The sequence below is a fragment of the Mustela lutreola genome, chromosome 6 (assembly GCF_030435805.1).
Source record: "Mustela lutreola isolate mMusLut2 chromosome 6, mMusLut2.pri, whole genome shotgun sequence".
Classification (NCBI taxonomy): Eukaryota; Metazoa; Chordata; class Mammalia; order Carnivora; family Mustelidae; genus Mustela; species Mustela lutreola.
The window spans coordinates 142,774,406-142,801,905 of NC_081295.1; the positions used below are offsets into that span (position 1 = coordinate 142,774,406).

General features: G+C 42.4%; 2 protein-coding genes across 2 annotated transcripts in view; one reads left to right on the forward strand and one right to left on the reverse strand.

Moving 5' to 3' along the window:
• SYCP2L (synaptonemal complex protein 2 like) overlaps positions 1–20,755 on the forward strand; it is a 126,593-nt gene extending 105,838 nt beyond the window's left edge. Inside the window, 1 exon segment of the mRNA XM_059179362.1 lies at positions 20,668–20,755. Within this exon segment, the coding sequence (XP_059035345.1) occupies positions 20,668–20,755 (88 nt within the window).
• Positions 20,756–22,087: 1,332 nt separating this feature from the next.
• Positions 22,088–27,500, reverse strand: part of ELOVL2 (ELOVL fatty acid elongase 2) — a 60,629-nt gene continuing 55,216 nt past the window's right edge. Inside the window, exons 5-8 of the mRNA XM_059179250.1 lie at positions 26,978–27,149; positions 24,373–24,497; positions 23,749–23,883; positions 22,088–22,213 (exon numbers count right to left, since the gene is read on the reverse strand). Of these exons, the coding sequence (XP_059035233.1) occupies positions 22,088–22,213; positions 23,749–23,883; positions 24,373–24,497; positions 26,978–27,149 (558 nt within the window). The remainder of the gene's footprint in view (positions 22,214–23,748; positions 23,884–24,372; positions 24,498–26,977; positions 27,150–27,500) is intronic.

A 27,500-nucleotide genomic window follows, 5' to 3' on the forward strand; every position in this document is an offset into this window, starting at 1 on the left:
GTTAACAAAATCAAAAGACAACTGACAGAATGGGAGAAGATATTTGCAAATGACATATCAGATAAAGGACTAGTGTCCAAAATCTATAAAGAACTTAGCAAACTCAACACCCAAAGAACAAATAATCCAATCAAGAAATGGGCAGAGGACATGAACAAACATTTCTGCAAAGAAGACATCCAGATGGCCAACAGACACATGAAAAAGTGCTCCATATCACTCGGCATCAGGGAAATACAAATCAAAACCACAGTGAGATATCACCTCACACCAGTCAGAATGGCTAAAATCAACAAGTCAGGAAATGACAGATGCTGGCGAGGATGTGGAGAGAGGGGAACCCTCCTACACTGTTGGTGGGAATGCAAGCTGGTGCAACCACTCTGGAAAACAGTATGGAGGTTCCTCAAAATGTTGAAAATAGAACTGCCCTATGACCCAGCAATTGCACTACTGGGTATTTACCCTAAAGATACAAACCTAGTGATCTGAAGGGGCAAGTACACCCGAATGTTTATAGCATCAATGTCCAAATTAGCCAAACTATGGAAAGAACCTATATGTCCATCAACAGATGAATGGATCAAGAAGATGTGGTATATATACACAATGGAATACTATGCAGCCATCAAGAGAAACGGAATCTTGCCATTTGCGACAATATGGATGGAACTAGAGCGTATCATGCTTAGCGAAATAAGTCAAGCAGAGAAAGACAACTATCATATGATCTCCCTGATATGAGGAAGTGGTGATGCAACATGGGGGCTTAAGTGGGTAGGAGAAGAATAAATGAAACAAGATGGGATTGGGAGGGAGACAAACCATAAGTGACTCTTAATCTCACAAAACAAACTGAGGGTTGCTGGGGGGAGGGGGGTTGGGAGAAGGGGGTTGCAGTTATGGACATTGGGGAGGGTATGTGCTTTGGTGAGTGCTGTGAAGTGTGTAAACCTGGCGATTCACAGACCTGTACCCCTGGGGATAAAAATATATGTTTATAAAAAATAAAAAATTAAAAAAAAATTGGCAATAAATAAATACATAAATACATAAATAAAATAGAACTACCCTATGATCCGGTAATTGCATTACTGGGCATCTGTCCAAAGAATTAAAAACACTGACTCAAAGGGATACATGCATCCCAACATTTATTGCAATTATTTACAATAGCCACTTCATGGAAGCAAACTAAGTATCCATCAATAAATGAATAAAGAAGATGTTACTAGGGGCACCTGGGTGGCTCAGTGGGTTAAGCCTCTGCCTTTGGCTAAGGTCATGATCTCAGGGTCTTGGGATCCAGCCCCCCATCAGTCTCTCTGCTCAGCAGGGAGCCTGCGTCCCCCTCTCTCTCTGCTTGCCTCTCTGCCTACTTGTGATCTCTCTCTCTGTCAAATAAAATATTTAAGAAAAAATAGATGTTACCACATTAATGGATTATTATTGAACCATAAAAAAAATGAAATCTTGGGGCGCCTGGGTGGCTCAGTGGGTTAAAGCCTCTGCTTTCAGCTCAGGTCATGATCCCAGGGTCCTAGGATCGAGCCCCACATAGGGCTCTCTGCTCAACAGGGAGCCTGCTTCCACCTCTCTCTCTCTGTCTGCCTCTCTGCCTACTTGTGATCTCTGTCTGTCAAATAAATAAATAAAAATCTTAAAAAAAATGAAATCTTGCCATTTACAACAACATGGATAGATCTAGAGCATATAGTGCTAAGCAAAATAAGGCAGTCAGAGAAAGACAAATACCATATGATTTTCCTTATATGTGGAATTTAAGAAAACAATTGAACAAAGAGAAAAAAAAGACAAAAAATAAACTCTTGACCATAAAGAAAAAAACTGATGGTTACCAGAAGGATTAGGCATCCAACTCTTGATTATTCCCCCCACCCTGCCTGCCTCTTTGCCTACTTGTGATCTGTCAAATGAATAAAATCTAATAAAAATTAAAAAAAAGAAAGATATACATGCTCATGGTTTGGAAGAATTAGCATTGTTAAAATGTCCATACTACTCAAAGCAATTTAATAGAATCCCTTTCAGAATACCAGCAACATTTTTCACAGAACTAGAACAAATAATCCTAAGAGATTTATGGAAACACAAAAGACCCTGAATAGCGAAAGCAGTCTTGACAAAGAACAACAAAGGGTGGAGGTATCACAATCACAGTTTCAAACTATACTACAAAGCTGTAGTATTCAAAATAGTATGGTAGTGGCACAAAAATAGACCTAGATCAATGAAACAGAATAGAGAGCCCAGAAATTTATGCTGGTATGGTCAATTATTTCATATGACAAAGAAAACCAGAATATACAATAGGGAAAAAAATTCAATAAATGGTGCTAGAAAAAACTGGACCACAGTCTTACACCATACATACAAATACACTTGAAATGGATTAAAGACCTACATAAATGTGAGACATGAAACCATAAAACGCTTGAAAAAACAGAGGCAGTAATCTCCTGGACAGCACATTCGTGTTTCCCCAGGCAAGGGAAAAAAAAGCAAAAATAGACTGTTGGGACTGCACCAAAATAAAAAGATTTTGCACAGCAAAAGAAACCATCAGCATAATGTAAAGCAGCCTACTGAACGGGAGAAGATATTTGTAAATGATCTGATAAGGGGTTAATATCCACCAGAATATATGACGAACTTACGCAACTCCACACCAAAAAACAAATACTCCAGTTAAAATATAGGCAGAGGACCTGAATAGACGTTTTCCCAAAGAAAACATCCAGATCACCAACAGACACATGGAAAGAGGCTCAACATCACTCATGTTTAGAGAAATGCAGTTCTGAACCCGACGAGATATCACCTTATACCTGTCAAATTGGGTAGTACCACAAAGCAAGAAATAAGTGTTGGTGAAGATTGTGGGGGTGGGGGTGGGGCAAAAAACCAGGAGCCCTCGTATACTGTTGGTAGGAAAGTAAACTGGTGTAGCCCCTGTGGAAAACAGTATGCAGGTTCCTCAAAACAATTAAAAACAGAAATAGCATATGATCCTGAAATTCTCTTACTGGGTATGTAATGAAAACACAAATTCAAAAGGTCACACACATCCCTGTGTTTATTGCAGTATTATCTACAGTAGCCAAGATAAGGAAGCATCCTGTGTCCATCGATATGTGAATGGAAAAAGATGTGGGATACACACACACACACACTCACGTGCACCCCAGAACATTACTCGGCCGTAAGACGAATGAAATCTCCCATTTGTGAGAACATGGTTGGACTTAGAGGATATTCTAAGAGAAGTAAGCAAGGCAGAGAAAGACAAATACCATATGATTTCACTTGTATATGGAATCTAAAAAATAAAATCCCAAAGACTAAGTACAGAGCAGAAACTGGTGGTTGTCAGAGGGTAGAGGTATGAGGGATGGTCAAAATGTGTGAAGGGGGGTGGGAGATACAAGGCTTACTGTTACGAAATGAAAAAGTCACAGGGATAAAATGTACAGCATAGGAAATAGTCCATGGTACGTAGTAGGGTTGTAAGGTCGCAGATGATGGCTACACCATGCTGAGCCTAACATCATGCAGAGTTGTTAAATCCACCATGTTGTACACCTGAAATTAACACGATGTGTTAACTGTACTTAAAAAATGTGAAAACAATTAAAAAATAGAATTTGTGACACAAGGAAATAACTCAATAATTTATTTATATCAACAACAATAATATTTTATATCAACATGTGTCTGTGTTTATAATACATCTATTGTTTGGGAGGGTTTTTTGGTGGTTTTTGTTTTACTGGTTATGGGTTCGTTCTGGGTTTCCTCTAAAAAGTTTGTCACAATATATGGAGGTCACAATTCCGATGATAATGAGTCTTTGGCACTCATGTCTGAACATATTCAAAAGACTGGTTTCTAAAAAATAGAACGACTAATGAATAAAACATTTACATGTTGGTGTAAGTAACAGATTTTTATGAAAAATAACCAGACTTTTCAAAACAAACATGTGAGAAGAGTAGCATTGTTTTGTTTTTGCAAGTCTCTTTAATGTCAGGCTTCACAGAAGGTGGCTCCTTCGTCATATCTGCTTAGAATCCAATCTGTTGTGATACCACACATCATGAAATGGAAAATTCCACTGTATATTTGTGAGAGAATGAAAAAAAAGCAAATGAAGTCTCCATATTACCATGATTACCAAAATAGTTTTGGACTCACAGAACCTTTGGAAGCTTAGGGGTCTCCAAGAAAAGGGGTCACTTTGGGGCCCTAAAGGTGTACACTGAGAGCTGCTGATATAAATCCATGATATATTAAGAATTAAGGAAGATTATACCCCCTACTCTTCTGCAACCTGGAGAATTATTTTGACTAAACCCCAGATTTTAGATAACTATCTCTTTAGTTCATACAGATTACATTGTAGGATATTATTTGCTTTCATCACCTGATAATAGGCCCCTTGTGTGACTTTAGAGTCACACAAAGAACAAAATTTCCTCAAAAATATATATCTCCCTGGGTTTTGCCTTTGCTCGTCTGTCTTCCAGACACCTAAGGAAACTACACTGTGGCTTGCAGGGGAGAGATGATGACGATGCTTGTAGCTCATGCTGGGTGCTTAGTGGGCACCAGGCGGGAAGTGTCTATGGGACTTAGGGTTAATGAGCTTGGTTGAGATCCAGTATCTGGACCTGGATCATACCCAGTGTCCTTTTGGCATGTTTGCACATCAGTGATGGTTTTACATACTTTGCTAGAGAAGTATGAGAAGGACATTCCTCAGACAAGATTATTTCAGCCTCTAGTGCAGTGTTATAAGGAGATAGGGATTCAGTACATTTTTAAATTTAATTTTATTTAAATTTATTTAATATATCTAACCAACCAAGGCACCAGGAAGTGATTCAATACTTTGAGTGGTTGTCATAAAATACTTATACCTATGTTGTATGGGCTAGTGGCATTGACAGGTACAGTGTGAGATAGAATCAAGTGAAAATATGGATTGCTTAGGTTGATATTCTGAATTGACCATTGACCATTGATCCTCCTCGGTTAATGTCTAGTAACACAATGATCTATGAAATAACTCTCTGGTGTATATGTATATATTCTTATTTTTAAGTGGTCTTATATATGTATATTCTTATTTTTAAGTGGTCTAGTGTAAATGTAATGATATGGACCAATCTCTTCCAGGCTGAACCCAGACCAGCCTTCATGAGGAAAGCCAAAACCCAGTGTCACTACTACTGTATTCCTCGGGTAGGTGCAAAGGCTTACTCTGATGAATTGGGGTGGCAGAAGTAGGCACTGAAAGATACTCTAATACTTTGTCCATGTTCCATGAAATTTTCTCCTCTTTCACAGTATCTCCCGGTCTAGAAATTATCCTTTTGGATCTGGTCTTTTCATTCAGTAAATATTTATAATTGAGGGTTTGCTCTGCATGGGGTACCATACCACACATGGAGATGTAATGGTTAACACAGAGACCTGTTCCTGCTTCCATCATAAAAATAAATTCATTGAAGGAAGACAGAAATAGATGAATGAAGAAATAAAATAATTACAAGTTGACTAGTGCTTTGAGGGACTGACAAGGGGTGCTTTGGTGGAGAGTGATGATGTGGAATACTGGTTTCAGATAGGATGGTCATCAAAGGTCTTTCTGAGGAAGTGACCTTTAAGGTGGAGTTTCAAGCATAGGAAGGAACTAGACTTAAGGATTTAAAGCAACAAGATTGGGGAGAAGAGAGGATGACATGTTTGAACAACTGAAAGTTCTTATTCAGAGTGATATTTGAGGGGACAGTTACGGGACCATGACTGACTCTCAGGGAGGGAAAGGCCTCACTGAGCACATTAAAGAATTTGAATTTTATATCAGAGGTGAAGGAAAATATGGGTGGGTTCTGAACAAAGGCATTCGGGGTCAGGATAGTATAATCCAATTCATATCTTAAGAAAACTATCCTGGCTGCCATATTGAGAATTGACTGGAGAAGTGAAACAGAAGAGAGCAGCTGAACTGGATGGAGGGCTTTGGAAATAGTGAGAAATGGGGTCCCTCCAGGTACATTTGGGGGCCAGAATTAATAAATCACTGACAGATGGAAGAATGGGTGAGGGAAGAAGAAGTAAGGATGACTCCTGGCTTTCTGTCTTTTAGAAGTTGTGTGGATGGTGCTCCCGATGAAGGAGATAAGGTGAAGGAGGAATATGTGGGTCAAGTAGGAACTAGAGTTTATGTGGTAACGTGTTAGCTTTCAAAAGTCTATGCATGTCTAGGGTTTTGATGAGAAATTGGAATAATGAACAATTTTCTAGAAAATAATTTAATAAAGTGAACTCCATAGATGGGAGATAGTCATAGAAGAAGTGGAGAGTTGATGAACTACCATGTAGACATGAGTGGTTCAGATTGTGTCACAGAGAGTTCTACTGGTCCTTTATCAAAGGATAACTTCAGTGCTAGTGACTAAATGGGACTAAAGTGTAATGTTATTACTATTTCAACACAGAGAGGAATGAAAATTATCAGATTCTTCTTATGCATCTTGTATTTCAATGCCAAAGTCCAATGAGAATTGCATGGAGAACCACAGAACAATCTTACTCGAAATAACTAAGCCAAAATTCAAACTAAAATATTGGCAAACATCATTTCACAGCTTATTAAATGATTAATATGTCATGATCAAGTGAAATTTACTCCAACAATGCAAAGATGGTTTGATATTAGGGAATCCATTAATACACTAATTGCTAACTGATCTAAGGAGAAAAATCATTATGATTCTCTCCATATTTTTCAAAAGGCATTGAAAAAATTCTACATCTGTGTTTAGATTTGCATAAACCCCCATAAAATTGTCATAACTAGATATTCCATAGTGTGATAAATCTCAGTCCAAAAGCCACTCTTATGTTAATGGAGAAACTAGGAAGGCATTATTATTAGTTTCAGGAACGAATAATTTTGATAATTTGATAATTTTCATTCCTCTCTGTGTTGAAATAGTAATAACATTACACTTTAGTCCCATTTAGTCACTAGCACTGAAGTTATCCTTTGATAAAGGACCAGTAGAACTCTCTGTGACACAATCTGAACCACTCATGTCTACATGGTAGTTCATCAACTCTCCACTTCTTCTATGACTATCTCCCATCTATGGAGTTCACTTTATTAAATTATTTTCTAGAAAATTGTTCATTATTATTAGTTTCAGCAGGGAAATTCAGTAACGTAAAGATGCTAGTTCTCACACAATGGAGAGCAGAGAAGGCAAAGCTCTTTCCTGACTTTTCTAAGAGCACGAATCCCACTTGTGAGGGCTCCATCTCATGATATTAAGCCATCCTGATCACCTCCCCAAAGCTCCACTTCCTACATCAATCACATGGGTTCCGGGGTGAGGGGTGAGTTTCAACAATTGAATGGGGGTGGGGTGACACATTCCATCCATAAATGGTGTCAATGTATTGGCTGTTTCAGTGGAAGCAAAAGTTAGGACAGTGAGGGAAGGGAGAGCAGGTGGTTAGAAAGACCCGATACTTGGCCATTATAAAATGGATGTTGAGAATCAAAATCTCAGAGGTGGGAAGTCTGTGATGACAAAAATCTGAGAGCATGTAGCTGTGGCGGGATTGAAGAGATGCTTTCGACCATGAGGAGGGGAAAGAACCGGGAAGCCAGAGCAGGAAGGTGGGTCCCTCACGATGGGGGTTGTTACTACTACGGCTGATGGGAACCTAGGCCAGGTGACCAGAAGGGCCAGGTTGACGGACAATTATTCAGATGACCGGTATGAATATCAGAGAGGTGTCTGCAGGAGAGGGAGTGGGTCCTGTGTTTGCTAGTTCAGAGCAAGGAGAATACTGCCTCTCCACCTGGTCGAGGAAACTAACAGGATAGCAGAGAAGAGGAAAGCTCTTAACTGGCAGAGTGTATTGGGGAAAGTGGTGCCCTCAAAAGTCAGCCATCTTTTAGTTAAAAGGATGAGGCAGGGAGACCTTTTCTTTCAAGAAGAGGCTGAGGTGGGGCATCTGGGTGGCTTGATTATTAAGCATCTGCCTTGGCTTGGGTCATGATCCCTGGGTCCTGGGATCAAGCCCTGAGTCAGTCTCCCTGCTCCATGGGAAGCCTGCTTCTCCCTCTCCCACGCCCTCTACTTGTGTTCCCTCTCTCGCCATCTGTCTCTGTCAAATAAATAAAATCTTTAAAAAAGAGTCTGGGGATACTGGGAGGCAGACTAGCACAGAGGAAATAGGTAAAGGCATCCTTAGGTGAGAATGTGTGTGATAATGGTGCCTTTTTAGCAGGTCTTAAGGCAAAGAGGAATTTGAGACAGGATGGGATTGATTCAGAGATTTTTTTTTTTAATATTTTATGTATTTATTTGAGAGACAGAGACAAAGCAGGAGAGGGGCAGAGAGGGAGAAGCAGACACCTCACTTAGCAGGGAGCCCAATGTGGGGCTCCATCCCAGGACCCCAAGGTCATGATCTGAACTGAAGACAGATGCTTAACAGACTGAGCCACCCAGGCTCCCCTGATTCAGAGATATTTAAGGGAAAAAGATTGTAGAATGATTACTGTGAGCTGTAGTCCTTCCCTGGATGGTTCAGCAGCTCCTGGGGTTACCACCCTGCAAGCTTTCCAGCAGCGTGGCGAGTCCCAGAGAGTAAATAAACATGGAATGTGTAGAACCACCACCAACTATTCTGTTCTTGGATACGGTCACTGTAGAGAGAGCACTCCTCTTGCCCGGTAGGGTTCTTTGAATATTTTGTTCATTCCTATGGTATTTAATAATGAGGCTTTTTATACATCTATCAACTTGAAATCTTCTTCAAATTAGAGGTCTAAAGTAGATTCCCTAAGTAGACCATAGATCTAAATACATTTTTATAAGAATACAATTCCATGTATCTTATAGTGTTATTAAAAAAAAAAAAGCACCCATGTGTTTTGTTTCATTTAATTTGAGAGTAACTGAAGTGGGTGATTTTTAAGAACTCCAGTATCCCATGTTGTGCTTGGTGATTTTTGAGCTAACAATTCCATGACTATGAAAAGACCTTAAAGATTAAACTGGACTGTGCAAGGGTATGAACAGGATTGTGTATCACAAACAATTCTCATAAGGCGGTGTTGGAAATTGCCTGAATGCCCAGCTAGAGCTCGGTTAAACAGATGGACAGATTTACATGATACACCACATCCCCATTAAAAAGAATGGTTAGATTGACTTGGGAAGACCTTTAACTGTGAGTGAAAAGTAAAAGCTTGTGGCAAAACATCGTAAACCACATGATTGCATTTGTTTTAATTCCAACGAGAAAGCTGGCTTGGGCCACACAGTGGTGCATTAGTACTGTGGCATCTTTATTTTGCTTCGCTCCCCATGGAAGCTTTAAGAACTTTAGAGTTGGAATGGAACGGAACATGTTTTAGCTGTGTGTGTTCATTCACTTAAAAGACTGCTGAGTTTATGAGGTGCCGGGTACTAGCTTCAGTGCTGGGGCTGGAAGAGGACCCAGGAGGGCCTCGACCACAGGGAGAGTGCGCTTTAGGATAGACAGGGGAGGGTAAACAGATGAATTCAGGACAGTGGTTAAGTGGTAAGAAGGGAAAAAGTGGGATGACAGAGATGGATGGTGTGAACGGAGCATCCAGTCTAACCTCTCGAAGTGACATTTGAGCTAAAACTTGAAGGGTGGCAGAGCCGGGAAGGGTGTTTCAGAAGGAATGGCCAGGACCAGTGTTTGAGGCCGTAACAGTTTGATATGTTCTCGGAGTTCAGTGAGGGCCAAACAGCAGGAATGAGGGCAGAGGGGTGTAAGGCGAGGTTGGGGGTGCTGTGTGCTGGGTGTGGTGGTGGTCGCCTTGGAGGCTGTGGAAGGATCTTCCCGTAACAACGAATGTTTCTGATGCCTTTTAAAGCCCTCTGTGCATGTGTTAGGTTGGGGGACGATGACATGCGCAGCAGAGAGGGAACTGGAAGGGTTGCTGATGAGTTGTGTAGCGGGAAGGGTGAAGGACGACTTCCAGGCTTGGGTGTGAGCCACCTCGTGGAGACTGGTGTCACTTAATGAGCTCATAGTTCAGCTGGTAGGGTGCAGGGGAGGTTGTGGATAGATATTAAAAGTGTAATTTGGAACATATAGTCGATGTGTGACTTCAGCATCTGAATGGAGTTGGCAAGGGGGTAACTGGGTAGTTGAGACTAAGACTCACGGCAGAGGGCTGAGCGTAGGACTGGCTGAGTTGACTTGGACACCGAGTATAGACGGAAGTGTCAGGACAGAGTCCTTGGGCTGTTCCAGTGTGTTAAATAAAGTAAGGAAGATAAGGCCAGCTGAGGGGAAGGAGGAGGGGTTGACCACTGAGATAACGAGGGTGGTGTTACAGAAGACAGTTTGTGTGTGTGCGTATATATATATGTGCCTGTATACACAGTGAGAGGTCTAGAGTCTAGAGGATATTTAGCAAAATGTCAGCTGCGGTTATTTCTGGGTGGTGACATTTTAGGTGAATCTTCTTATCCTAGGCTACTTCTGTACTTTTAGAATTTAATCCAAGATATGAATTACTTTTGTGAAATAAATTCAAACTGCATAACATTTATATAGAGTTATTTTTCCCCTTTCCCTAACCCTCCTTCTCATCTGTGATCCAGAGGTAACTACCTCTTTACAGTTTGGTACACATTCTTCCAGACACATTGCCAATGCTTCTAGAAGAATGTATACACATGTCTGTGTAAGGGTACATATGTGTGTGTGTGTGTGTGTGTATATATATATATATATATATATTTTTTTTTTAAGATTTTATTTATTTATCAGAGAGAGAGAGGGGGAGAGAGCGAGCACAGGCAGACAGAGAGGCAGGCAGAGGCAGAGGGAGAAGCAGGCTCCCTGCTGAGCAAGGAGGCCGATGTGGGACTCGATCCCAGGATGCTGGGATCATGACCTGAGCCGAAGGCAGCTGCTTAACCCACTGAGCCACCCAGGCATCCCCATATGTATATTTTTAAGTAACACAAATGTTATGCTAAAATAGGCATTTTTTGGTTCCCTGTAATAAAAGCAGAATCCTTTCCAAGTCCATAATATGGATCTATTTTTTTTTTTATTAATTGTAAAATATTCTAGTTCATGGACATACTAAAACTCATGCATTGGGTTCCCCATTGATGTACATCCAGGTTATTTTAAATTATTATTATGAATAACTGTAGTTATTATTTATTACATAAATCCTGAATTAGTTGTCAGGAAAAAGTTACTATAAATTTTAAAAAGACTTTATTAGGGAGAGAGCATGTGTGTGAGCAGGGAGGGAGGAGAGAGAGACACACACACAGACTCCCCGCTGAGCAGAGAGCCCTATGTGGCGCCAGATCCCAGGATCCTAAGTCATGACCTGAGCTGAAGGCAGATGCTTCACTGAACCACCCAGCTACCCCAGGAAAAAAATTACTATTTTGGGAAAACAAAAATAGCAAGCCTTCAAGATAGTACTAAAAGAGGATATAGAAAAAGAGACTAATCTGGGTTAAGAATATTAGCCTAATTCCCAGGCCTAATGGAAAATTCACATGGATCACATGTGAATTAAATGTACATGTTACAGTTGGTCGCATGTAACAGGAATCAGGCTCCCACAGCTAAGCCATATTGGGGTTTGTTCCCCACCCCACCCCCCCCATAAGCAGCAGCCAGAGGGAAGGAGATTTTCCAGGGCTGGTGATGTAATGGCATTGAGTGGCCATCAGAGGCCAGGTTCTTCGAGCTTCCTGTTCGGCCATCTTTTATATGGCTTTAGGCTCTGTAGTGATTTTCTGCTCTACTTCTAGAACTCTCATCTGAGCTCCAGGTAGGAAAGGGGGGGTGGGTGAAAGGTAAAAGGTGGGTACCAGCAGAATCTACCTTTGTCTTCCTTTTTTTTTTCTGAATTAAGAAAACCATTTTTGTGGAAGCCCAAACTTAGACACTTTTCTTTATTTTATTGACCTGGACTGGGTCACGTGGCCCTCCATAGGGGAAAGGGAATATGGGGCGAATTTAACTATTGCTGTCTTCTCGTGTGGGGATCGGTGCCTAGGAAGGGAGAACAGAGGTTGAGCAGGTATCTAGTAATGTCTGTCGAGCCTGAATCAAAATACATGTGCAGGGGCGCCTGGGTGGCTCAGTGGGTTAAGCCGCTGCCTTCGGCTCAGGTCATGATCTCGGGGTCCTGGGATCGAGTCCCGCATCGGGCTCTCTCTGCTCAGCAGGGAGCCTGCTTCCTCCTCTCTCTCTCTGCCTCTCTGCCCACTTGTGATTTCTCTCTGTCAAATAAATAAATAAAATCTTTAAAAAAAAAAAAAAAAAAAAAAAAAAAAAAAAAAAAAAAAACAAAATACATGTGCAGAATGGAGGAAAAAATAAATAAATTGCACGGGTGACTCTGCCTACCATTCTCTGCGATGAACATTCCTAGTGTTTGCATTAGGATGGGAAAGTCTATTTCCTCATTCCCTCTTCTCTACCTCTTGTTTTATGAAGATCAAACGGGGCTCAGTCCCAGTCCGGTTGTTAAAGACAATGAAGTTTCCATACAGCATGCCCCCCAAAGCCAGCCCAGCCGCTGCCCCCAGTACTCCACCCAAGAAATAAATGTGTTTTTTCTGATATTGGAGGAAAAAAATAACCTGCTGTGTTTGCCTATTGAGATAGCAGCACATTTTCAAACAGCACGTTAAACCTTTTTTTTTCTTTTTTATTTTAAAGATATTCTTTTATCTGAGAGCACGCAGGTGTGCGGGGGGAGGAGCAGAGGGAGAAAGAGAATCCCAAGCAGACTCCCGTTGTGCATGGAGCCCAATGCAGGGCTTGATCCAAGGACCCTGAGATCATGACCTGAGCCCAAATCAAACAGCCACTTCACTCAATTAGCCACCCAGGTGGCCATTTTGGGGGGTGGTTTTGACTTTGGCCAGCGTTCACCCAGTGCCCTGACCTCAGCTGCGCTTGGCCATGGAAGATGTAGCCTCACAGAATGATGTGAGTTAGGGAAGTAGCTGATGAAACACACTGATGTCGTGTCCGCCCACTGAGTTCTGAGGGACCAAGGGATGGGTCGTTCAGACGGAGCTAACTACAGTTCTTTTTATTTTCTTTCTAGCAGTCCAAGCCACCTGAGGACGATAAAGCTGGCTTGGGCCACACGATGGTGCTTTAGTGTTCTACCTTACTCCTTTTTCTTCACTCCAAGTGGAATCCCTGAGTTGGACTAGAACAGAATTTGTTGGTAGTTTCCTATTGTGTTATTGTCCCTTTGTTCACAAAAGTTAACCTTCTGTGTCAAAATTTGGCCAGAAACTAGCAAGTTTGGGATGTTTACCAACTCATAGTGTTGCTTTTTTTTTTTTTTTTTTTAAATAATGATTTCAAAGTAAAACTGATTTTTGTTTGAGAAGGGTCCTCAGGTTTTATGGGGGAAAGAAAATCTTAACATTTGTATATATGCCATTTGGTATATCTCTCAGAGGAGGATTTAATTTGTGACGAAAAGAGCTCAGATGAAAATGACATTGTATTTTGAAATAGTTATTATTTCACTTGATCCGCAAATATTCTAGTTTCTTCAGCACTTTCACAAAACCGCCAGCTTGAGCAGAGGAGAAAGACTCATGGGATGATTACTAAAAGCTCTAATAAAGTCTGAGTGCATGGAGTTGGCATATACAGTTGAGTGAATTTATTTTGGAAAAATAAAATCTAATTTAAGGCCATTTACAAAGTAACTATTCATGAATTGGGTAAGTATAGTTAACGACCAGGAACCAAAACGGTTTATTTGTTGTATAATATAACTTAGTGATGTAATATAGCTATGTATTGTGTATTTAATCTGCCAAAACAAGTATTTACAACTCCAGTGTGTCATCTTTTTTATTTAGGATTTTTTTAAAAAAATTTTATTTATTTAACAGAGAGAGAGATCACAAGCAGGCAGAGAGGCGGGCAGAGAAAAAGGGGGAAACAGACTCCCCACCAAGCAGAAAGCTCGATGCAGGGCTTGATCCGAGGACTCTGGGACCATGATCTGAGCCAAAGGCGGAGCCTTAAACCGCTGAGCCACCCTAGCGGCCCGATTTAGGATTTTTTTTAATGACCTATAGTTTAGTATATTGTTATAAGCTTTACAGAGTGTAAGAAGGTTTTTTGTTTAAGCCCAAGGGGTCTAATTAACCTCATTTAATTTGGGTATATCCGGTTTAGGGCTCACAATTCCTGGTGATCTGGAGTTTTGTGGATTTCAGTCCTGTTACCCTGACTGCCTTCAATGAAGGACATCTAAAGAGTCTATGTGATTTCCAGTAACGGGTAAACATGTATTGGAGAGCTGTCCTCTCCAAAGCCTTCGGTGAGCTCATGTGGGAGAGGTTAGGATGGGTAAGGTGTGGTCTTAGTAAGAACTTAGTCTTAAGAAATCAGGTAACTGAAAAATCTCCAGGCTGTGTGTGACAAGCACCATAAATGAGGTGTAAACTGAGGCACCAGCAGGGGTGTGAGGAGGGAGAGGTCTTTGTTGTGGGGGTAATTGGGGACAGCTTCTTGGAGGAAAAGCACCATCTGGGCTCTGGGTGGATGGGGAGGGCTTTTCTAGGGTTGGCAGAGACAGTCTATCGAGATGGTGGAACTGAGCCAGAGGGATGCAGAATTTGTTTGAAGCTGTAATACTACAGGGCATTATTGGAAATCAAGGCCCAAAATGCTGTTACTGCCTTGATTAGAAGGGCTTTATTCTTTGGTGGGAATGAGTCACTGAAGACTCAGCAGACGTTTAGCAGTGGTTTAGGAAGATTAATCCACCAGTAGTATCAAGACCGAATGTGATCTGCCTGGTGGCTTTAACAGCAGTGAGGTCTCCCTAGGACAGAATGCAAAGGAACAGGTGTGCTAGCTCACGGCAGGTAGAGGATTTTAAGGGCTATGCTTGAGGATGAGTTGATGTAGGTTGCAAAAACCATGAACTTGAGATATTGGGGGATATCTCTTTAGAAGTACTCCCCAGAAAGTCTTTATTCAACATTGTCTTAGTCTGCGAATCCTTATTGAGCACTAACTGTATGCACAGCCGAGCTCTGTGCGTGGTGCTGAGGGTTCAATGTTATTGTCAAGGGCTTCAGGGAGCTAGCTGTCTGATGGGGACAATGACACAAACACGGAAAGCAGCTTGGACCTGAGTTCACCTCCTCTCTACTAAGAGCAGCCTGTGCCCACCTTAGGGAACTCTGGGACCAAGCTGTGGCCTTGACCTCATTTGTGGTTTCTGACATTCCTCTGCATTTTAACCCCTTCTGTCCTCCACATCAGATCTTCCCAGTATTTACTGTGATCCGCACCCCTCTTCCCTGTGGATTATCTCCTGGCCTGTATACTGTGTGTGTGTGTGTGTGGGGGTGTTTTTGACATACAATGTTACATTCAAGTGTGCAACTTAGTGGTTTGACAACTCATTATATTACGCTGTGTTCACAACTGTAGCTTCCGTGTGTCCCCACACATCCCTATTACAGTATCATTGACTGTATTACGCTCTGCTGTAATTATTTCCACGACTCACTCATTCCATAACTGGAAGCCTGCATCTCCCTCTCCCCTTCACCCAATTTGCACAGCCCTCCCCCACCTCCTCCCCTCTGGCAACCATCTGTTTATAGTTACAGTTCTGATTCTGGTTTTTGTTCATTTATTCATTTTTTCAGATTCCACTTGTGAGTAGAATCATATGGCATTTGTCTTTCTCAGTCGAATTTCACTTAGCATAATACTCTCATGGTCCATCCACGTATCAGATAATATGATCTCACCCTTTCTGATGGCCACGTGTTATTCCCTTGGGTCTTTTTCTATAGCACATCTTCCTTTTCCATTCGTCTATTGAAGGACACCTCCCTTGCTCCAGCATCTTGGCTATTGTAAATAATGTTGCAATAAACACAAGGGTGCATGTATCTTGTCAAGTTAGTGTTTTCATTTCTACTGGGTAAATAACCCCCAACGGGGGAAATACTGGATCATATGGTATCTCCATTTTCAAGTTTTTGAGGAGTCTCCGTACTGTCTTCCACAGTGGCTGTACGAGTTTGCATTCCTGTAACAGTGCACGAGCATTCCCTTTCCTCCACATCTGCACCGACACCTGCTTTTCCTCTTCTTGATTTTAGCCAATCTAATAGGTGTGAGGTGATGTCTCAGTGTGATTTTGTTTTACATTTCCCTGATGATGAGTGATGTTGACATCTCCTCCTGTGTCTGTCCACCATCTGTACTACTTCTTTAGAAAAGTTTCTGTTCAAGTCCTCTGCCTTTTCTTTCCCCCATTTTTTTTTCTCCAAATAGCACATACCTTCCCCAATGGATTGCTGTGGAGTTTTTTTTTTATGTTGAGTTGTATGAGTTCCTTGTATGTTTGCATGTTTTAAATATTAATCCTTTATTAGATCACCTGCAAATATCCTCTGCTCAATTCGTTGTCTTTTTGATTTGTTGGTGGTTCTTTTTGCTGTGCAAAAGCTTTCTGTAGTCCCAGTAGTTTATTTTTTGTTTTGTTTCCCTTGCCGTAGGAGACCTATCTAGAAAAATGTTGCTACCTTTGACGTCCGAGAAATTACTGCCTGTGTTCTCTTCTAGGATTTTTTTTTTTTTAAGATTTTATTTATTTATTTGACAGAGAGAAATTACAAGTAGATGGAGAGGCAGGCAGAGAGAGAGAGAGGGAAGCAGGCTTCCCGCTGAGCGGAGAGCCCGATGCGGGACTCGATCCCAGAACCCTGAGATCATGACCTGAGCCGAAGGCAGCGGCTTAACCCACTGAGCCACCCAGGCGCCCCACTTCTAGGATTTTTATGGTTTGGAGTCTCACACTTAGGTCTTTAAGCCATTTGGGGTTCGTTTTTTTCCTATGGTGTTAGGAAGTGGTCCAGTTTCATTCTTTGGCATGTAGCTGTCCTGTTTTCCCAGCACCATTTATTAAAAAGGCGGTCTTTTCGCCATTGTATACTCTTGCTTCCTTTGTCATAGATTAGTGAATTATACAAATGGGGGCTTATTCTTGGGGTCTCTGTTCTGGTCTATTCTGATCTATGTGTCTGTGTGCCGGGACCACACTGTTTTGATTACTGCAGCTTTGTAGTGTGTCTTGAAATCTGGAATCGTGATACTTGCAGCTCTGTTCTGCTTTCTCAGTATCGCTCTTGTCACACAGGGTCATCTTTGGTACCATGCGATTTTAGTATTTGTTCTAGTTCTGTGAAAAATGCCTTTGGTATTTTGATAGAGATTACATTTAATCTTTAGATTCTTTTGTGGGCTCCAATTTACACTGGGGGTTCCGGCTCAATTTTTTTTTAAGGTTTTTTTTTATGTATTTGACAGAGAGCCAGTGCACAAGCAGGGGCAGCGGCACGCAGAGGGGGGGAGAGAGAAGAACAGGCCCCCTACTGAGCAGGGAGCCTGATGCGGGGCTCGATCCCAGGACCCTGAGATCATGAACTAAGCCGAAGGCAGCCACTTAACTCACTGAGCCACCCAGGCGCCCCTCCAGCTCACTCTTGACCTCCCCATTTTTCTCTCCATCCTCCCTTCCTGACTCTCCCCCAGCCCCCGACTGCCAACCGTGGACCTTGAGCCCTACCACCAGACAGAGCCTGCTTAATCACTGCCACAGCTGTATAGGGTCAAAACTCTGGGACGAACCCCTTCACGGACATGTGTCGGTATCCCCTTCGTGGTTCTGCTGCTGAATCCTGGGCCCTAATCCACAGGGTAACAGTCCTGTTGTTCCCACAAGAACTTAACCTATGTTTCAAAAGAATAATTTCACACTTAGCGATGTTTCAATGGTTTTTTTTTTTTAAGCTTTTATTTATTAATTTGACAGAGAGAAATCACAAGTAGACGGAGAGGCAGCCAGAGAGAGAGAGAGATAGGGAAGCAGGCTCCCCGCTTAGCAGAGAGCTGGATGTGGGGCTCGATCCCAGGACCCTGAGATCATGACCTGAGCCGAAGGCAGCGGCTTAACCCACTGAGCCACCCAGGCGCCCCTGTTTCAATGGTTTTTGCCGCTTTTCTCAATCCCGGTGTCATGAACTCAGGACTAGGGGCTCAGCCTTTGTAATCAGTGTCCCCACGTATGTGATAGGAGTCTGTGAGCCCAGACACATTTAACAGCATAAACGGACGTCTTACGGACTGTGGTAACCGCCTGTTTTCCCTCTAAGAGTTGTCTACTAGTAGACATAAGCTCTTTAACAGCAGAGAACTTGTCTGTTCTCTTTACATTCTGTTCCAAACCCTGGGCAATGCCTGACACATAGGAAATACTCAAATGATTGCTGAGGGAGTGGGGACTCCCTTGGAATCCGAAGTGTTTAACCTCTGGAATTAGGACCCTGAGATCATGACCTGAGCCGAAGGCAGAGGCTAACCCACTGAGCCCCCCAGGCACCCCTCTTTTTAAGCGTGAATTGATTCCACTGTTTAAAATGAAATCCCAGTGGGTTAGGAGGAGACTCCAGAATGTGCGCTCATCCCCACGCCCCATCCAGAGAGCTAAATTGAAATTCTCCCTCTGTGCCACCTCCCCTTCCCTTTTCCCCCTCCTGCCCCATCCCTGTTACTATCCAGGAATGTAAGCAATTTCCTAAGTGGACTTTGAGCACATCTTTTGGACTTGGCTTGTTCTAATGTCACCGTTCAGAACCGCCCCAATCCCTGATCCTGCTGGACGACCTTGACCTCCGTCTCTGTGGGGCTTCCTTGTGGTCAAGTCTCAGCTCAGCGGCCAGTCCCGAGCTGCAGCAGCCTCCCCTCCGCCTGTCTGGGCGCTCCTCGTGGGGAGGCTGCGGGCCCCAGAGCATCCGATGTGGTTTCTACCTCACGCGGTCCGCTCAGCCAGGCCAGGGCTCCTCCTCGGGTTATTCTGTAGAGCAAATCTGTTCCTTATGACCGTTATATCCTCTGCTCATCTAACTGGTCTAAACTTTTTCTCATAATAACCATTTTCTGAAATCATTTAACTTGGTAGATGAATACTATGTAAAGGTCATAATGTTACACAAGAGGCCATGCATTGCTTATTGAAATGAAGAACTAAACATTTAAAATTAATTGCTAAAATATCCCTTTATTAAAAAAAAAAATCCTGAGTAATAAGTCATTTGGGGTACCACGCAGGCACACATTTTAATGTCTTCGAACCAAATAAGAACAATCTCAACATGCTTTGCCTTAGTGTAAAAATCAATTTATTATACAACAGCCATACAGAATGCTCATCTGTCTACAAAGGAAAATGGCTTCTCTTGCCTCCCTGTCCACCCCAATCATGATATTATGTTCTCAAGTATTTTCAAAGGAAAACCGAAAAGTGACATCCCCATTTTCTAAATAAGGAAGTCCCCAGAAACATCATAAAATGGTATGGAAGAATCAGAATGGTCTCTTACCTACAAAGTGCTGTTCTGCCCATCACAGTATCATTTTCGTTTCACAAATAAAAAAGAATACTTCTTTAATGGGGTTAGGGAGGATGTTCTCTCTCAATATGCCTAAATGCTTCAATATATCATGGCGATGGGTTGAAAATATCACTTCATTTCCATTTAACATTCTATTTTTAAAAAATTAGAATTTTTAACAGGTGCTTATAGTATTATATATTTTCATTCTTATTAAGAGTAAAAGAAAATTCAGTAACAAAGTTTTTGTTTTTCTAACAGTATATATAGGCTGTTTTTTTTTAAACCGCTTTAAGAACGTCACATTAAGTGTAGACATTTTGCTTTTTAAAGTTTCAACACTTAATGACTGGTTACAATAGTTACCTGATCCAGTTTTTGTGTCTAAGATTTCAGAGCTCTGTGTATTTGTATCAGCCCTTGAATAGGTTAAGGCTAGAAGTGTTTGATTAGAACTAAAGACCTAAGGGGCTAGCAGGGTCCTGAAGCTTCTAGGTTGAGCTGGGAAGTGCAAACTACCCCAGTTTTTCCCTTTGAGAGGTTTCCCGCTGCCTTCTACTTAGGGCTGGTGGGCTCCGTCACTCTGCTGAAGGATGGTTTCCCTCCTTTCTCGGCCAGTACCAAGTCCAGGGAAGCCGCAAAGCAGCAGGTAAACAGAGCGGGAAGCACGCCCGGTGAGGTCCGGCTTCTCCCTGGGTCCCACTTTCCCCCTGGATGTACTTTGAAAACAGATTTTTAGCCCTCACTTGGGACCTAAAACTGAACTCGAGTCCAGTTCCTCTGAGGAGCTTAGTCCAATCCGTGTTTTGCTGCAGAGGAGAGGCCAGAGGCTGGCCCTTCTTTTGGAAGGCGATGGAAGGAAATGGGGATGAAGCGCCCTAGAAAAATCAGTTTTCAACAACTTTTTATAAGAGTAAATACCGAGTAAGTGGGCATCAGAAATGCGTGTTGGGTAAAAACGGCCCAGGAGCCCGCACGCTGCACGGGTGTACACGCGCAGCGCGCCTGCCCCGCCCACCAGCCCGGCCGTCACCCTCGGCAGAGCAGGCCAGGTCCAAGAGGGGAGCGGACAGGAGCAGGAAGGGAGAAGACGCGGTCGGGGTCTGTGCCGTACCAGAGTCCGCACTCTTTTTCTAAACAGGGAAGAGAATTTTAACACTGGAAATCGAGGGGCCAAGAAGGACAGAAAGGCGGCCCTGGACAGTCCGGACCGGCCCAGGCGGCGCTGAGCGCGCCTTTCTGGCCCTTGCGCATCTGACCTCAACGTTATGAACTCCAAGTTGTTTCAGAGAGAAGGAAGGAAAAAGAAAATATCGAATGTGGCAAGTCTTACCGGTATAAATCTTCCTCGCATCTTCAAAAACTACTCTTTCCGTTCTTGGTGCAAGTGAACAGTAAATGTTTAATACTTAGAAAAAAAAAAAAAAACAACATTACTGCTGCTCTCTGCTTTTGTGCTTGTTCTCAGGAGAAAGCCTGTTACCTGGGCAGGGGAGGGGTGTGCGGAGTTTGCCGAATTGGCAGTTTTCATTGAGGTTCATTACCAGCCCCTGGCTCAGCACTGGACTCTGCATCATTCTCCTCTTCCCATTTTCAAAAAGTTAACCTACAAAGCTTGACAGCAGTGTTTGGGGGTATTATCCACAAGCAGGCTCACAAGAAGTAGCGGCCAACTCAACATCTGTTTTGCCCCAACGGCTCTGACTTATAAGTATTCCAGTGCCTTCTCCTTCTAGGAAAAAGGGAAGATTCCTGGATAAGAAAGGAAAGAGGCAGCCAGATTTAGATCCTGCTTTCAGAGCTGAGCAGGGTGTCTGTTCACAACATAACCTGGGGGAATTTAACATAGGAGGTAGACAGGAATCTATGAATAGTCACGGAAACCAAAATAAAACAGAGGAACGACTCCTATCCGAAGCCCCTGAGCTAGGAGGATTTGGCAGGTTTTTTCCTCCTTAGAAAAAGGAATTGTCAAAATAAAATACAAATTTCATTACCATATCACTAAGTTGAGACTTAGAGTCTGTCAAATTCCTACTCTACCTTCAAATTTTTGCTAGGTTTTCCTGTTTTCTGTGTTTTAATATTTTCTGGGGTTGGGACAAACGGACTGATGAGGTTATTGCTTAATAAGGACTAAGCGATAATTGCTTAATATAGATGAAGACCCTGTGGTTAGAAGGTAATTGACATTTTGTTTTCAACATTTGAATCTAAAGGAAACGTTTTATTTGAAGACTGGCTTCAGAAAACAAGGCTCCATGTTTCCTGGCTTTGCATGTGTGTAAGGTGGTACAGAGACAGTTTCTGGTGAGGGGGTTCAGTTTGTGGGGAGGACAGAGAAGCTGCACCAGGTCGGAGGTGACGTGGTGTGCTGACGGAAGCATTCAGTTAACGGGTTAACCTAATAGCAGTATATTAATACATTCCAGGTACAAATGATTTATAAACTCAAAAGAAATTAGTTTATGCTAAAACATATATAACTTTCAATTCAGTCTTTGCTTTAAAACAAGCGAATCTGTTAGGCTATTATATATGCTTTGTCTGTCACTTGATGTTTACTGTGCTTTCTTGTTGATGACCCCATTAGTGGCGGTGAAGTAGGCTTTGGAGAAACCATTCTTCACTTCTTTCCCAGCAGGTGGCTCTTCCGTAATTTTCTTCACCGGCTTTTTCCGGTATGTCTGTTGGATGTGTAGATTTCAAAGAAGGAAAAGGAAAAAGGATTCTTGAATAAGACTTTGTCTCTGACATGGCGCATAATCGAAAACAGCTCATGATATTATTATATGATTATAACATGGACATATAAGAATTTTTGTAATAGGACAATTTTTAAGCTAATGGTTAAAAACAAAAGGGTAAAAACCAAGACAAATCTGAATTTCCATGAAAGGTTATTTTTTTCACCTTATCCATGTTGGTTAGGATTCCCGTGTTATGGGATGAGCGCCCAAATTATTCTGCATTAGTTGCTTCCTTGTAGTTCCTACAACTGAGATACTTTCCAATTCAAGCTGAAAAAGTGCTATTATTTTAGAAGTACTAGTACTTTGGATTCTGGCTTGATTTGAGTTTTGGCATATCCTTCCTAATTCTGACAAAATACCTGATTTCATTTTATTTTTGTCTTTTTTTTTTTTTTTTTTAAAGCAATGGTATCAACAAGGGTCAAGGCTGAAATTATAAACTCTAAAGGAGTAAGACTCCATTTGAAGGACAAGTAGGGATGACGTCCTGGGTGCCCATCCCCCACCCTGCTGGGCCACAGGCTCCTCCTCAACACCAAGCACCACATGTATTCCCTGAGCTTTCCTGGAACGGTCTGTGTCTGTTTTTGTTTGGGTGGCTTTGTTTGGTTCCATCAGTGGTTATTTCTTTAGAGATTCTCAAAGGACACTTGTATCTCTTATGAGACAAAGCCTAGCCCTTCCAATTTCAGAAACACAGGGGCTTAAAAACCTGTCAGAGGCTCAGGCTCCTACCGCTGGGCTCTGTACGAAGCCTCTGTGGGTTAACTTTCATCAAATACAAACTAAAAAGGAAAGAACCTGTTGTCTGAAGAAATATCCTTGATTATAATTTCGGAAAGTGCTGTTTTGAGTATAAATGTATGTATGTTCTCATTTCTTTTTCATGGAGCTTACTTTCCCTGCCCACCCCCTGGCCCCAAAACACACATAGGAGAGTAATTTAAAATCCACAGCAACCTGAGGCCGGTGCCCTGCTACGGCTTTCATCAGTTTTTTGTCTTAACGGAGTTTCATTTAAATTGTTGATTAAAAAGAAAATGACCATGAAGAAAAAGCCAATGTGACCTTTCCATGATGGCTGGCCTCAAAAGAATATTTTCCAAATAGTGAGTTTATAATATCACAGTGTTGATATGGGAACAATTTTTTAATACTAAACTCATTTAGCTTTTGTTTTTCTCCATTCAAACAGACTTCTGCGTTCACTTAGAAGACTTTGGTAGCTTGGTGCAAATACATCAACCAAACGTGTGACCTGACTGAATTCTAATAAAATGCCCACTAGGCTGGAATAGGGGTTATCTTTCAAGGGGAGGATGCGGGGCATGGAATTAGGAATGCAGGTTTCTCTGGTTCCTTTGGGTGCCTCTGTTCCACACAAGTCTGTGCTGTTATTTAATTGCGTTTATGTAAGGCAAAAGCCCAGTCTACTATGTTTTGCCGCTGAAGACTTACAGGTCACTTACCTGCACGTAAAAATTTAAGAAGAGGATGACTAACGTCAGCATGTAGGAAGACTGGAAGATGAGACAGCCCAGAGGGAAGCCGCAGGGCTTCACCACTGCACTCATGGTGTGCGTGATGGTGAGCACGAACTGCACCTGGTGGGGGCAGGGGGCGGGGTGGGGGGAGAGGCGGCGGGTGAGGCGACCTGGTAAGCCATAGAAAATCCATTTTGCAATGCTATACGTTGAGAACTCGACTTCTAGTACTAAGATTTGCAAAAATAAGATGCTGAAGCAACCCCCCATCCTATCCAGACATTTCACCTGAAGCACACTAGTAGGCGGCTAGGATTGCCCCTAGTTTTCTCATGGAAGAGTAGCAGTTGAATTCTTTAGATAAGAAGGAATCGGTTAAAATTAATGTCTGGGTTAAGGCATCTACATTTCAAAGCAAGGGATGAGCTAATTGTATCCACAGAGGACATTTTAAAACACCAGGTTTAATGCTTAAAAGGTTAATTTTAGAGAAAAATGGGCAGCCTCCTCGCCTAGAAGAGCCTCTGTCCAGGATGACCGATTCCTTTCCTCCGTCTCTGAGAATACTTAGATGTGTCCCATGGAGAAGAGCAGAAAGGGGTGACATACCAGCTGAGCCTGTGTGAGGTATTTCTTCCACCAGAGATACCTGTGCATGGACGGGAACACGGAAAGACCGTAGTAGGAGTACATGAGGATGTGGATGAAACTGTTCAGGGTGGGTCCGAAGAAGCCTGTAACAGTCCAGTGTACAGTGGAAAAGTTACCGTTCATTTTCATCGAACGAGATTGGTTCTTCCTGTGTGTCATCAGGGAAGATGAGTAACAACTCCGGTACCAACTTACCAGAATTAACTGGTAAGTTCAGTTAAGTTAACCAGTAAGTTAACTGGTAAGTTCACCTTCGTTTCTGTGTTACTAGTCCAGCAGGATTTGGCAAAAGTCGCCAAGATAGGACAAAACTGGGATGGTTTTTCAGCCAGAAGGTCAACCAAACAGGTAATTCCTGATCTGCAAAGGCTTTACTGTCTCTTACACCATCATTACTGTCCACAAATTTGGGAGAAAAGGAAACATTTGCTTAAACCTGGTGGCAGAGTTCCTTTGAAAGAGAAATGCCTCCACTTTTGCTAAACCTGTGATGAAGCATTCTGGTTGCGGGAAGAGGCTGCGGGTATGAGGCTGAACAAAGCTCTGAAGCGTCCAGGAGGGCATGTTGCTGTTTATATTTATGACTCAACCTGAAAGGGACCTAGGAAGCAGGCGCTGCTGGGGGAAAGCACGGGGGAAGGTCCTGCAGGAGAGATGGCTGGGACAGAAGAGGGGTCAGTGAGTGAGGTTTCCCAGTGGCCGGGCCAGCTCCTGGACTTCTAGGACAAGGAATATCTAAAATCCAGTTTTAGGATCTATGCTGTGCCCTCCCTGCCCCTTCCTTCCTGAAGTCCCTATAGCTGCCGTCAACGGGAGGTGACTGGTGTTTCAGGAAACCAAAGGAAAAAACTAAGTTCTATGTTGGCTCAACTAGGAAGCAAAAGAATTTAGCTGCCAGAGGTCAGATGTCAGAGACGGGTTCATTGCTGGAGAGCGGGATACTCACGGTCATGAGGATTAAATCCATACATCCACGCACAGTGATTACAACGTGCCCGGCAAAGTGACTACTACTTACATGCCACCTCGGGATCCAGATGGAGGTGACTCCTGCTCTTGGAGGGGCTGTAGAACTAGGGGACCCCTAGAAGCTGGGTTCCCTTGGATGTATTTGTTTTACCTTATAAATTTTGTCATCTGGAAAAGGGGCAGGACATATCTGACTGAATAATACTGTATAAACTGAAAAGTTCTGCACCTATTTCAGTTAACCAATTTAAATTCTCCAGCCTGGTTTTCCAATTCTAGATCAGAGGTCTGGTTAGATAAACACAAATCAATGAATAAGAAATGAAAACGCTCACATCCAGTAAGTCCTTCACAAACGCTGGCTGGAATAACTTTGTACAGGGCTCGGATTTACATGAAAACAGAGTTTCAGAGAACCAGCTAACATGTCAGTGGGATTTCTTTATTCACCTGAGTTTTCATTACCATGAATGAATGGAATTGGACTACTTGCTGTTTATAATTTTATAATATTTTAGGTTCATGAGAAATTGTCATACACAGCATCTTAACAGGAATCTGATGTCTTTAAACAGATTATGTGAGACGGTCATTCAGATACTTAGTGATGAGATAGCTGATAAACGCAAAAAATACTTAACCTTGATAATTCTTTGATATTGATTACAGCACACGTCTATTGTGATCTTAACAAAACTGTAGACACTAGATTCGGTCTAGGGGAGGTATAAAAAACTCCCTCTTTCTGATTCCCGCACGCCCAGCAATTTCCTTTACACTCTGGTTTCAATGTATGTCTTCATGGTCACTGATACTTTTTAAAATGTCAAGAATGTTTGTAATACATCTTTAAAACCCCAAAATCATTTTGACTTAAGTTTTTACTTGTTCTGAGTTTTCATAGAACAGTTTTAGATTTGGGGATATAAGACAATCAGAAAGGACTGCTGTCTCTTTTGCAGGTCACAATGGACCCATTAGTGAACCGTGAAATTGCTGTAGTGAGAGTCATAAGCTTTATTAAAATGTGCAACAGAATTAACCACAATAACAGAACCCAAAAGTGCATCCCCCAGAACTAGGGGAAATAGTTTCTGAAATTCTTGTTTCATACAAAGTATATACATGTAAAGAGGCAGGGATATTATGTGTATTGTAGTTCTCCGTTTAAAAAAAAATACTGAAAGCCACAGAGAGATGTGGCCTTAATTCTTCAGAGTGGGAAGAGAGCCCTAGGAGTAGAAGTGACCCCAATCTGAAGCACTGCTAGGTGGAGACTGTGGAAAGTGCCAGATTTATTTCTGCAGGTGTCCTTGAGCCCCTAGGGTTGGGGTACAATTGCTCCAGCTGGGGTACATGCTCCTGGCCCTCAGCCTTAAAGATGTTTTTAAAATTTACAATACTCAGATTTTGCCAGAATCAAAGACCAGATAGCTAAACGGCCACTGGCAAACAGGTGCTTCTCTGTGTAACAGTGCAGCCAAACCCCCATGGCTTCCCTTTTCTCTCTCTCCTAATCCATGTGCAATATTCAAGACATAGAGGTCTTAGAAGACCAACTACAGAGACCTGAATAATCAGTGAAAGCACTTACTTTGCCCACAAGGTATCCAGTTCAAAACGCACCACCAGATGTTAAACATGGAGGCATGATGGTATACGTGAAGAAAAGTAATCTGGCTGGTTTTTTTCCGCAAGACAAAGAAAATTGTGTCCAGGAACTCTACTGATTTGGAGAAGTAGTACCACCATAACACCTTGGCTACCTGTAAGGATGTGGAAACAGGAAAGAGAAAAGGTGAGCAATGAAAATGCCCATCCTGCTGCCCTACCTACCTCTCGGCAACCTGGGGGACACTGGGCTTCACTAGTGTGCATTTCTCTCTCCATCACACAAGCACCTTCCCGGCCTCTCTACCTCCAGCTTCTCCTTATTCCCAGCAATCCCCCCAACTCTAGTGAAAATGAGTCAGGCCTCCAACATGCAGATCTGATCAAGGGAGTCCTGGGCACCTGCAGAGCACAGGTTCTTTCCCTGGTTTGCCCTGGCTGCTATTTCCAGCACCCCTCTCCGGCCACACTCCCCCATTCTCGGGGCTCACCCCTACTCTTTGAGC